At 44.1% G+C, this 12,801-nt stretch overlaps 1 protein-coding gene across 2 annotated transcripts in view; it reads left to right on the top strand.

Annotated features, from left to right (window-relative positions):
• LOC135559120 (unconventional myosin-Ie-like) overlaps positions 1 to 12,801 on the top strand; it is a 59,258-nt gene that overhangs the window by 25,220 nt on the left and 21,237 nt on the right. For both annotated transcript variants that reach the window (XM_064993465.1, XM_064993463.1), the window contains exons 5-8: positions 2,006 to 2,093; positions 6,849 to 6,938; positions 7,805 to 7,936; positions 11,247 to 11,381. In XM_064993465.1, the coding sequence (XP_064849537.1) occupies positions 2,006 to 2,093; positions 6,849 to 6,938; positions 7,805 to 7,936; positions 11,247 to 11,381 (445 nt within the window). The remainder of the gene's footprint in view (positions 1 to 2,005; positions 2,094 to 6,848; positions 6,939 to 7,804; positions 7,937 to 11,246; positions 11,382 to 12,801) is intronic.

Here is a 12,801-nt window from a genome sequence, read left to right as displayed (position 1 = left end):
TAAAACACATGATGCCATATGAAATATAGAATTGCTTGCGCTTCTACAAACACTGATGCTGCAATATTTCAAATCACATGGCACCATTTGTGTTGTGCACAGTTTTTGCCGTCCTTCTTTACCAAGACTCTGGCCAATGAGTTTACAGCTCTATCCCGGGAAAGGGTGGCCTGAAATGTAGTGTCTGATGACACACTATATTCTACCCTCTGTTCATAAAACAGTTTTCTTCTGCTTATTAGTTCTGTAGGGAAGGTTCTTTTCTCCCCCATTGATATGAAAGGCTTTCCATAAAACAATGACATGGGAAATGGAGAATCCATCTAAGTTTTTTTGTCACTGTTAATGGAAGGATCCTTCAGTTGCAGGAAATTATGCTATCCAATAAGTTGAAATGAAGCCAGGTGCGTGTGTGTGTGTGTGCCTAATCATACAAATCTGCCGTAACTGGTATCCATCGTTCCACATTATACTCAGCATGCATTCCGTTTCACTCATAGCTGACATCTGTAATGATCACTTTAGGTCCTTTCTTTGTCAAGCTGAGCTGTGAGTGACATCAGTGAGCCCAGTGATTCAGTGCTGAATGTAGTACTTTACAGTAAGCCGTCTATAACGACATGACTCTCCTTCTGTCCTTGTTTGGCCAATAAATGGGAGAGGCAGTCAACAATGTGTTAAGCATCTACGTGCTGTGTAATTCCAACAATGGGCGCACCCCTCAGGGGGGTAAAAATAGGATGTGATTCTAACTCCAGCCCCTAGCCTGCTCCAGCTGAAAAGAACATGCCCATAAGTCCACGTGTGCAGACGGGTTCTCTTAAGGGTGAAGGTCCTACAAATGCTTATTGGCAAAGATTAGAGGGAACATTGAATCACATTTGGTCACTTGTCAGTGTACTGACTGTTTTTGAGTGCATTGTAGTGACCACTATATCTAGAACTGTTATAGTTGTTTTGAAAAGCTGTGTAACAAGCTAGACTGAATACTATAGAGGAGCAGAGTCCAGTATCGGCCTTAGTGAGATGAATAAGCATATAGAGTTGCTTTGATGACTTCTTATGGCTTCCTCTCACGGTCTGCAGCTGGGTCGTCTCAGAAGGGCATTACCGACATGACTCCCCTTCAAAAATGAAATAAAAAAACAGACTCCTCTGTCATCCACTGCCAAACCACATATGTCTAAATAAGTATGACCCTGGTGAAGTGAAAGGACAGGAGGAAAAATACAAGGAGAGGTTGAGGAAAGAGAAGGAAGAAAAGAAACTGGGCAAATGTGACAAAACAGGATTCGTGTTAATAGCCCCTTCTAGAGTGGGAGGTATACTGCTGAGATGAGTCTGATTTTGGTTGGCATCAACCACAGAGAAGGAGAGCTGAGTGAACATAGGAAGTGGAGTCTCTGTGGACAGGAAGTCCAGAGATGGCGTTTCACCTGGTAATTCTGGATGTTTGAATTTTTTTTATTTGAAGTGAAGGGTTTGGCTCAGCTGGGAGAATTGGAGGAAGAGCATTTTGACTGGCTCAACTTCTGTTCCTACATTGCACATTGAAGAGAAGAGAAAAGAGCCATAGGTCAAATTGAGAAATCCCCTCCTTCAATAGTAGGCCACCTTCATGCTAATTGGGGATAAGAAGAGACAATAAAGGAGCATTTGGGTGAACCCCTACTGACCCTCTTAAAACCAGGCTTAGAGGAGATTTTCATGGAGTGTTATTTAACATGCAACTGTCTGGTACCATACATCTACAACTGCTTTTTCAGCTTCGGGGTTCAGTTGAATTTCCACAGAGAAAGTGTATACTCTCATTTACTTGTTATTTCCAGAACTGTGTGTTGCTAAGAGGGACGTCCTCTTGAATAGCAAGGCAAGCAGAGTAATTACAGCATCTGGTTACAGACAGCCTTTAACTAACAACGTGGGCATCCTTGAATTGTACCTTGTGTTTCAGAGGACTGCCATGTTATATGGACCGTTCTGACCTCTCTACTCTGTGTTTCAGTGGAGAGAGTGGTGCAGGGAAGACGGTAGCAGCCAAATACATCATGGGCTACATCTCCAGAGTATCTGGAGGAGGACCCAAAGTGCAGGTGAGCCCAGAGAAGCTACTTTCATTTTACACCGTGAAACACAGGTCAACTACAGTTGTGAAAATGTGATTCATCTCAATGATCACACACACATCCACTGTCATTTACAATGTACCTTATGACGCCAGTCCATCCTAATGACCGGTTGCTGTTTCCTGTCTAAACCTCCATTTTCCGCACCACCCAAACCATCTCCTGCCATCCCTCCCTCCAATCTCCCATTTATCATTATCAGTCCATCAGCAGCCCATCCAACCCCCAAATACCCTCGTTCCCAACCCCCCAGCAGCCATCTGGCCCCTACACTACTCAGCAGATGTCCTGTCCACAAGCCACCCCTCTCCACCAGCCTCCCTGGTATTATTGGCCCACTCAAAAGGGCTTGGAATTTCCAGTCTGTAGGAATATAAACTGGATCACAAGATGCTTCCACTCAGACGCAATTGTGATGGTAGTCATTTTTTCAGTCTGATTAGTATAGTGTTTTTTCCACCCTGGAATTATTGTACTTTAGTCAAGGTTTCAAGTTCAAAGCTAATGTTAGCTATCACGCTCTGAGTCATGTGGGAAAGGGTGTATGATTAATTACTGTACATTTTCAATGTACAGTGCATTCAGAAAATATTCAGACATTTTGTTACATTACAGCCTTTTTCTGAAGTGGATAAATTGTTTGTTTTTCTCATCAATCTACATAATACCACATAATGACGAAGCAAAAACAGGTTTCTTGATTTTTTTGCAAATGTATTACAAGTAAAAAAACGTATTACATTTGCATAAGTATTCAGAACCTTTACTCAGTACTTTGTTGAAAAACCTTTGACAGCGAGTATGACGCTACAAGCTTGGTACACCTGTTATCCCTTGGGAGTTTCTCCCATTCTTCTCTGCAGATCCTCTAAAGCTCTGTCAAGTTGGAAGGGAAGCGTCGCTGCATGGCTATTTTCAGGTCTCTCCAGAGATGTTCGATCGGTCTCTGGCTGAGCCACTCAAGGACATTGAGGCTTGTCCCAAAGCCACTCCTGCATTATCTTGGCTGTGTGCTTAGTGTCGTTGTCCTATTGGAAGGTGAACCTTCGCCTTCAGTCTGAGGTCCTGAGCGCTCTGGAGCAGGTTTTCATCAAGGTTTTCTCAGTACTTTGCTCCGTTAATCTTTCCCTCGACCCTGACTAGACTCCCAGTCCTAGCTGCTGAAAAACATCCCCACCGCATGATGTTGCCACCACCGTGCTTCACCGTAGGGATCGTAGTGGCCAGGTGATGAGCGATGCATGGTTTCCTCCAGAAGGTGAGGCTTGGCATTCAAGCCAAAGAGTTCCATCTTGGTTTCATCGGACCAGAGAATCTTGTTTCTCATGGTCTGGGAGTCCTTTTGGTGCCTTTTAGCAAACTCCAAGCAGACTGTCATGTGCTTTTTACTGAGGAGTGGCTTCCATCTGGCCACTACCATAAAAGCCTGATTGGTGGAGGGCTGCAGAGATGGTTGTCCTTCTGTAAGGTTCTCCCATCTCCACAGAGGAACTCTGGAGCTCTGTCAGAGTGACCATTGGGCTCTTGGTCACCTCCTTGACCAAGGCCCTTCTCCCCTGATTGCTCTGTTTGGCCAGGTGGCCAGCTCTAGGAAGAGTCTTGGTGGTTCCAAACTTCTTTCATTTAAGAATGATGGAGGCCACGGTGTTCTTGGAGCTTCAATGCTGCAGAATTTTTTTAGGTAACCTTCCCCAGATCTGTGCCTCAACAAAATCGTGTCTCGGGGCTCTACGGGCAATTCCTTTGTGACATCATTGCTTGTTTTTTTCTCTGACATGCACTGTCAACTGTGGGACCTTATATAGACAGGTGTGTGCCTTTCTAAATCATGTCCAATCATTTGAATTTACCACAGGTGGACTCCAAACAAGTTGTAGAAACATCTCAAGGATGATCAATGGAAACATGATGCACCTGAACTCAATTTGGAGTCTCATAGCAATGGGTCTGAATACTTAAAAAAACATTTATTTTATTTTGTAAATATTTCTAAAAACGTGTTTTCTCTTTGTCATTATGGGGTATTGTGTGTAGATTGATGAGGGGGGGGGTGAAATGATTTAATCCATTTTAGAATAATGTAACAAAATGGGGAAAAAGTAAGGGTTCTGAATACTTTTTGAATTTACCGTACATGGTTCTGCATTGTTACTGGCTATGAGTCTTATGTACCTTGCATCTTTTAAATAATTTCAAGATGTATTAAAAAGTGTGCTTGTAACTTTTGTTGAAGAATGTATTTAAAATAAATTTGTGTGGTCTTTGTAGTATATTACAGACATTGCCCTTGGAATTTCTATTGTTTTATTGAATAAGGTCTCCATTGTGTTGGAAACCCCCTAACTCTCTCAATACCCTTCCTGCCTAATTTAGCTTTGTCAATCCCTCTGTCCACATGTCTCATTCACATGGTCTCCCCAACTCCTGTGTGCATGTGCTTGTGGAAGGCGTGCTTTGTGTATGTGGGGGGGGGGTGTAAGGGTTTGTGAGTGACTGTCACTTCACTCCCCCTGTCTACTCAAACAGACAGACTGAACAGTTGTTGTATCTGATTATCCTCATCCTGTATCGGTGTCTGACTGAAGGATGCATATCAGATTACCATGCCCCTGAATCAAATGCATGCAAATCGATGTCAGTGTCAGATACAGCATGTGTTTTTAACCTGGGAATTGTATGTGTTTTGAAGTCTCAGGTGGCTCTCACAGAGCAGTTTGATTAGTTCCATACAGTTGAAGTCGGAATTTAACACACCTTAGTCAAATACATTTAAACGCAGTTTTTCACAAATACTGACATTTAATCCTAGTAAAATGTCCCTGTCTTAGGTCAGTTAGGATCACCACTTTACTTTAAGAATATGAAATGTCAGAATAATAGTAGGAGAATGATTCATTTCAGTTTTTATTTCTTTCATCACATTCCCAGTGGGTCAGAAGTTTACATACACTCAATTAGTATTTGGTAGCATTGCCTTTAAATTGTTTAACTCGGGTCAAACGTTTCAGGTAGCCTTCCACAACCTTCCAACACTAAGTTGGGTGAATTTTGTCCCATTCCTCCTGACAGAGCTGGTGTAACTGAGTCAGGTTCGTAGGTCTCCTTGCTCGCACATGCTTTTTCAGTTCTGCCCACAAATTTACTATGGGATTGAGGTCAGGGCTTTGTGATGGCCACTCCAATACCTTGACTTTGTAGTCCTTAAGCCATTTTGCCACAACTTTGGAAGTATGCTTGGGGTTATTGTCCATTTGGAAGACCCATTTGCGACCAAGCTTTAACTTCCTGACTGATGTCTTGAGATATTGCTTCAATATATCCACATAATGTTCCTTCCTGCACCAGTCCCTCCTGCAGCAAAGCACCCCCACAACATGATGCTGCCACCCCTGTACTTCACGGTTGGGATGGTGTTCTTCGGCTTGCAAGCATCCCCCTTTTTCCTCCAAACATAAAGATGGTCATTATGGCCAAGCAGTTCTATTTTTGTTTCATCAGACCAGAGGATATTTCTCCAAAAAGTACGTTCTTTGTCCCCGTGTGCAGCTGCAAACCGTAGTCTGGCTGTTTTTATGGCGGTTTTGGAGCAGTGCCTTCTTCCTTGCTGAGCGGCCTTTCTTGTTATGTCAATATAGGACTCATTTTACTGTGGATATAGATATGTTTGTACCTGTTTCCTCCAGCATCTTCACAATGTCCTTTGCTGTTGTTCTAGGATTGATTTGCACTTTTCGCACCAAAATACATTAATTTCTAGGAGACAGAACGTGTCTCCTTCCTGAGCTGTATGACGGCTGCATGGTCCCATGGTGTTTATACTTGCGTACTATTGTTTGTACAGAAGAACATGGTACCTTCAGGCATTTGGAAATTGCTCCCAAGGATCAAGCAGACTTGTGGAGGTCTCCAATTTTTTTTCTGAGGACCTGGCTGATTTTCTTTTGATTTTTCCATGATGTCAAGCAAAGAGACACTGATTTTGAAGGTAGGCCTTGAAATACATCCACAGGTACACCCCCAATTGACTCAAATGATGTCAATTAGCCTGTCAGAAGCTTCTAAAGCCATGACATCATTTTCTGGAATTTTCCAAGCTGTTTGAAGGCACAGTCAACTTAGTGTATGTGAACTTCTGACCCACTGGAATAGTGATACAGTGAAATAATCTGTCTGTTAACAATTGTTGGAAAAATTGCTTGTGTCATGCACAAAGTAGATGTCCTAACCAACTTGAAATGTGTGGAGTGGTGAAATACACTTTGGTTGGGGTCATTAAAACTCTTATGTAAACCGCCGACTTCAACTGTATGTAAAGATTTAACTGATCCCTGGGTCAAGTTCAAAAATCTGTTACACCCGAACAGCCATGCCACTAAAGTTTTGTTCTTCATAGAGGACAATAGCTCAGGGACGCAAAAGGATTCAAAGAAATGCTACCATTCCACATTGAATAATAGAGGGGATAATAGTTCGGCCTCCACGACGCTGTGCTGATTTAAAACTCATGGGCTCCTGATATGCAGATGGCTCATGGGAAAGATAATGTGCTCCAGACGCTATGAGAGCGGTGTGATGGTGGAAACTTCCAGAGACGGTGCATGTTGATCTGCCAGCAGGGATGTGCATCACTGCAGAGTGTAGTAGTGTCTCCCTACCCATTTGTCTCTATACCCTACCTGTCAGTCATTAAAACAAGCCTACTGTCTGTCTGCTCCCTCACAGCACGTCAAAGACATCATCCTCCAGTCCAACCCCCTCCTGGAGGCCTTCGGGAACGCCAAGACAGTGAGGAACAACAACTCCAGCAGATTTGTAAGGGTCCCACGTCTTTCCAAATCTCTCTTTAAAAAATATATATATATATATTATTATTACCGGAATGGGGGCGCCTAACATCATATGGTTGGCACTGTATTTTGCCCTGGAATGATTTGAAGCTGCTTCACGGTTGTTTCTGGAACCAAAGCAAACACAAGGACGTCCAGTGCAAATAGAGAAGAGAAAAAAAGGAGATAGTGAATTAGTGCTCCTCTTTTTATAAGCTGTGTTAATGCCTTCTCCAGTCTCGTCTTGGCTGGGGCTGCTAGCCTCGTGTGGCCTGGTTTACCAGGGCTGTGGGGACACACTGTCCAGAAAGAGTGGGCACTCCACTGCCAGTAAAGATGCACATAAAAAAACATACTATACTTTAAAGACAGTTCGCTTGGAGAGAGGTTTTAAAGGCAGACTTTAGTGTCCTCTAACGCCAGTTTACCCACCTATAGCATTCACAACAGAGCTTAGTGGTAAGTATTGTATTCAGGTTGACAGACAAGGCAGTATTGTCTCTGTTCTTAGTTTTCCTGGTTTAGTTTGGTGAAAGTAAATTCTTTTTTAACTCATGGTCTGAGAAATGGTTTGAGCAAGTCTCCCTGTATGAATAGTGTCTCAGTGCACTCTGGGGCTTCAGACTGGTTGGTAATGGGATAGACATTACAGAGGACAGACCTGTCTGGAGGAAAGAAGGAAAGGGAGAGTGAGAAAGGGTTCAAGCCTTAGTACACACACACCACTGGGCTGCAGGTGTGCACCTGAAGTACAACTCATGTGATGGTTGTTATTTCCTGCTCGGAGAGGTCTGGGTTTTAGCTTTAGCAAGGCCTTTGCTGATACTGAAGCGCCACACTCTCCTCCTTCAGGGGAAATACTTTGAGATCCAGTTCAGCTCCGGTGGCGAGCCAGATGGAGGGAAAATCTCCAACTTCCTGTTGGAGAAATCACGCGTCGTCATGAGGAATCCTGGAGAGAGGAGCTTCCATATATTCTATCAGGTGAGGGACTCCAGTAACATGATGTTTTTATCATTTTCCTGTTTAATAATAGTGTTTATGCACATTTTAGAACTGGGGAAATGTGTACAGGAATTGCCTCAGCTTTCAGGACACTGACAGTAACAAGTACACTCCGTTAAAACTGGTGCACGAAATATAAGGAAGTCTCTAGATGTTGCTCGCCTGAAGTAGAGTATATTGTGATAAATTGCAGGCCACACTACTTGCCTAGAGAGTTTTCAGCTATACTTTTTGTGGCTGTTTATTTACCACCACAGACAGATGCTGGCATTAAGACCACAGTCAGTCAGCTGTATAAGGAAATAAGCAAACAGGAAACCCCTGAACCAGAGGCAGCGCTCTTACTGGCCAGAGACTTTAATACAGGGAAACATAAATCAGTTCTACCAAATTTCCATCAACATGTTAAATGTGCAACCAGAGGGTAAAACATTCTCGATCACCTTTACTCCACACACAGAGACGCGTACAAAGCTCTCCCTCGCCCTCCATTTTGGTAAATCCGACGACAACTCTATTCTCCTGATTCCTACTTACAACCAAAAATTAAAGCAGGAAGCACCAGTGACACGATCTATAATGAAGCAGATGCTAAACTACAGGACTGTTTTGCTATCACAGACTGGAACATGTTCCGGGATTCTTCCGATGGCATTGAGGAATACACCACATCAGTCACTAGCTTTCTCAATAATTGCATCGAGGACGTCGTCTCCACAGTGACTGTACGTACATACCCCAACTAGAAGCCATGGATTACAGGCAACATTCGCACTGAGCTAAAGGGTAGAGCTTCCACTTTCAAGGTGCTGGACTCTAACCCGGAAGCTTACAAGAAATCCTGCTATGCCCTGCGACGAACCATCAAACAGGCAAAGCGTCAATACAGGACTAAGATTGAATCATACTACACCAGCTCCGACGCTCGTCTTATGTGGCAGGGCTTGCAAACTATTACAGACTACAAAGGGAAGCGCAGCCATGAGCTGCCCAGTGACACGAACCTACCAGACGAGCTAAATCACTTCTATGCTAGCTTCGAAGCAAGCAACACTGAGGCATGCATGAGAGCATCAGCTGTTCTGGACGACTGTGTGATCACGCTCTCCGTAGCCCACGTGAGTAAGACCTTTTAAACAGATCAACATACACAAGGCTGCGGGGCCAGTCGGATTACCAGGATGTGTGCTCCAGGCATGTGCTGACCAACTGGCAGGTGTCTTCACATTTTCAACATGTCCCTGTTTTGAGTCTGTAATACCAGCATGTTTCAAGCAGACCACCATAGTCCCTGTGCCCAAGAACACAAAGGCAACCTGCCTAAATGACTACAGACCCGTAGCACTCACGTCCGTAGCCATGAAGTGCTTTGAAAGGTTGGTAATGGCTCACATCAACACCATTATCCCAGAAAGCCTAGACCCACTCCAATTTGCATACCGCCCAAACAGATCCACAGATTACGCAATCTCTATTGCACTCCACACTGCCCTTTCTCACCTGGACAAAAGGAACACTTATGTGAGAATGCTATTCATTGACTACAGCTCAGCGTTCAACACCATAGTACCCTCAAAGATCATCACTAAGCTAAGGATCCTGGGACTAAACACCTCCCTCTGCAACTGGATCCTGGACTTCCTGGCGGGCCGCCCCCAGGTGGTGAGGGTAGGTAGCAACACATCTGTCACGCTGATCCTCAACACTGGAGCTCCCCAGGGGTGCGTGCTCAGTCCCCTCCTGTACTCCCTGTTCACCCACGACTGCATGGCCAGGGATGACTCCAACAGCATCATTAAGTTTGCAGACGACACAACAGTGGAAGGCATGATCACCGACAACGACCAGACAGCCTATTGGGAGGAAGTCAGAGACCTGGCCGGGAGGTGCCAGAATAACAACCTATCCCTCAACGTGACCAAGAGTAAGGAGATTATTGGTGACTACAGGGAAAGGAGGACCAAGCACGCCCCCATTCTCATCAACGGGGCTGTAGTGGAGCAGGTTGAGAGCTTCAAGTTCCTTGGTGTCCGCATCAACAACAAACTAGAATGGTCCAAACAATTGTGAAGAGGGCACGACAAAGCCTATTCTCCCTCAGGAAACTTAAAAGATTTGGCATGGGTCCTGAGATCCTCAAATGGTTCTACAGCTGCAACATCGAGAGTGATTGTTGCATCACTGCCTGGTACGGCAATTGCTCGGCCTCTGACCGCAAGGCACTACCAAGGGTAGTGCGTACGGCCCATTACATCACTGGGGCGAAGCTGCCTGCCATCCAGGACCTATACACCAGACGGTGTCAGAGGAAGGCCCTAAAAATTGTCAAAGACCCCAGCCACCCCAGTCATAGACTCTCTACTACCGCATGGCAAGCGGTATCGGAGTGCCAAGTCTAGGACAAAAAGGATTCTCAACAGTTTTTACCCCCAAGCCATAAGACTCCTGAACAGGTAATCAAATTGCTACCCGGACTATTTGCATTGTGTACCCCCCCAACCCCTCTTTTTTACGCTACTGCTACTCTCTGTTTATCATATGTATAGTCACTTTATAGTCACACTACCTCAATTGGGCCTACCAACCAGTGCTCCCGCACATTGGCTAACCGGGCTATCTGCATTGTGTCCCACCCGCCAACCACTCTTTTACGCTACTGCTACTCTGTTCATCGTGTATGCATAGTCACTTCAACCATATCTACATGTACATACTACCTCAATCAGCCTGACTAACCGGTGTCTGTATGTAGCCTCGCTACTTCTACAGCCTCGCTACTGTATGTAGCCTGTCTTTTTACTGTTGTTTTATTTCTTTACTTACCTATTGTTCACCTAATACCTTTTTTGCACTCTTGGTTAGAGCCTGTAAGTAAGCATTTCACTGTAAGTTCTACACCTGTTGTATTCAGCGCACGTGTCAAATAAATTTGATTTGATGTGCTATTTGGCTCCTGAAAGCTGGTCAAGTTGTTCTCACTGTGTACCACTTGAGGTCTCTGGAAGAGAGGTGGCAGTCAAACTCCCATTATGCACCCTTTTGACACGTGAAAGGAGAATAAAGCATACAACTCTAAATTGGGTGTAAAACGTGTGGTTCTGATCACTTAATGAGCATGTGCGTATGGTGCTGCCTTTCTAAAATACTTCTGTCATGTAGAAATGTGAGGAAAGACTATGTGAGTTCACAGGTTGAAAGCTCCTGTTGACCTTTTGAGTCTAGAATTACTGTATACAGGTTCTTACTTGACAGAGGTGTAATCATCTAACACTGTCTTCTGTTTGTGCAGTTGATAGAGGGAGCCACTGGAGAACAGAAGAGCAGTCTCGGAATCACAAGCCTGGATTACTACAATTACCTCAATCAGTCTGGATCCTACAAAGTGGATGACATCAACGACAAAAGTGATTTTCAGGAAACTGTGGTACGTTTTACTTGGTATCTTTCCATTGTTATTGTTCTCTTTCTCTCTCTCTTTCTCTCTGCCTTTCTCTCTCTCTCTCTTTCTCTCTCTCTCTGCCTTTCTCTTTCTCTCTCTCTCTGCCTTTCTCTTCTTCACGGCCTCTTCCATTCTCCACCCTGTACTGCACCTGTTTTTATTTTACCAGTGAAACCACAACAGGAGTAATTAGAGGACATAGTTTAGGTACCACAGCAGTAAGTACAGTGTCTTGCAAAAGTATTCACCCCCTTGGTGTTTTTCCTTCCTTTAAATGGATTTTTATTTGGATTTCATGTAATGGACATACACAAAATAGTCCAAATTGGTGAAGTGAAATGAAAAAAATAGCTTGTTTCTAAATTAAAAAAAAAAACCCTCAAAAGTTGTGCGTGCATATGTATTCACCTACTTTGCTATGAAGCCCCTAAATAGGATCTGGTGCAACCAATTGCCTTCAGAAGTCACAAAATTAGTTAGATTGCACACAGGTCGACTTTATTTAACTGTCACACAATCTGTCACATGATCGGTCACATGATCTCAGTATATTTACACCTGGTCTGAAAGACACCAGAGTCTGCAACACCACTAAGCAAGGTGCACTCCCAAACAAGCGGCACTATGAAGACCAAGGAGCTCTCCAAACAGGTCAGGGACAAAGTTGTGGAGAAGTACAGATCAAGGTTGGGTTATAAAAAATATCCAAAACTTTGAACATCCCACAGAGCACCATTTTAAATCCATTATTAAAAAATGTAAAGAATATGGAACCACAACATGTTTTGTGTTCGCTAAAAAGCACGTGGGAGATTCCCCAAACATATGGAAGAAGGTACTCTGGTCAGATGAAACTAAAATGTAGCTTTTTGGCCATCATGGGAAACCGCTATGTCTGGTGCAAACCCAACACCTCTCATCACCCCGAGAATACTATTCCCACAGTGAAGCATGGTGGTGGCAGCATCATGCCGGGGGGGGGATGTTTTTCATCGGCAGCTGACTTGGAAACTGGTCAGAATTGAAGGAATGATGGATGGCGCTAAATACAGGGAAATTCTTGAGGGAAACCTGTTTCAGTCTTCCAGAGATTTGAGACTGGGACGGAGGTTCACCTTCCAGCAGGACAATGACCCTAAGCATACTGCTAAAGCAACACTCGAGTGGTTTAAGGGGAAACATTTAAATGTATTGTAATGGCCTAGTCAAAGCCCAGACCTCAATCCAATTGAGAATCTCTGATATGACTTAAAGATGGCTGTATACCAGCGGAACCCATCCAGCTTGTTGGAGCTGGAGCAGTTTTGCCTTGAAGAATGGGCAAAAATCCCAGTGGCTAGATGTGCCAAGCTAATAGAGACATACCCCAAGATACTTTCAGCTGTAATTGCTGCAAAAGGTGGCT

The sequence above is a fragment of the Oncorhynchus masou genome, chromosome 2 (assembly GCF_036934945.1).
Source record: "Oncorhynchus masou masou isolate Uvic2021 chromosome 2, UVic_Omas_1.1, whole genome shotgun sequence".
Lineage (NCBI taxonomy): Eukaryota > Metazoa > Chordata > Actinopteri > Salmoniformes > Salmonidae > Oncorhynchus > Oncorhynchus masou.
Note: the sequence above shows the minus strand (reverse complement) of the source record. Positions and strands in the feature narration are given on the sequence as shown.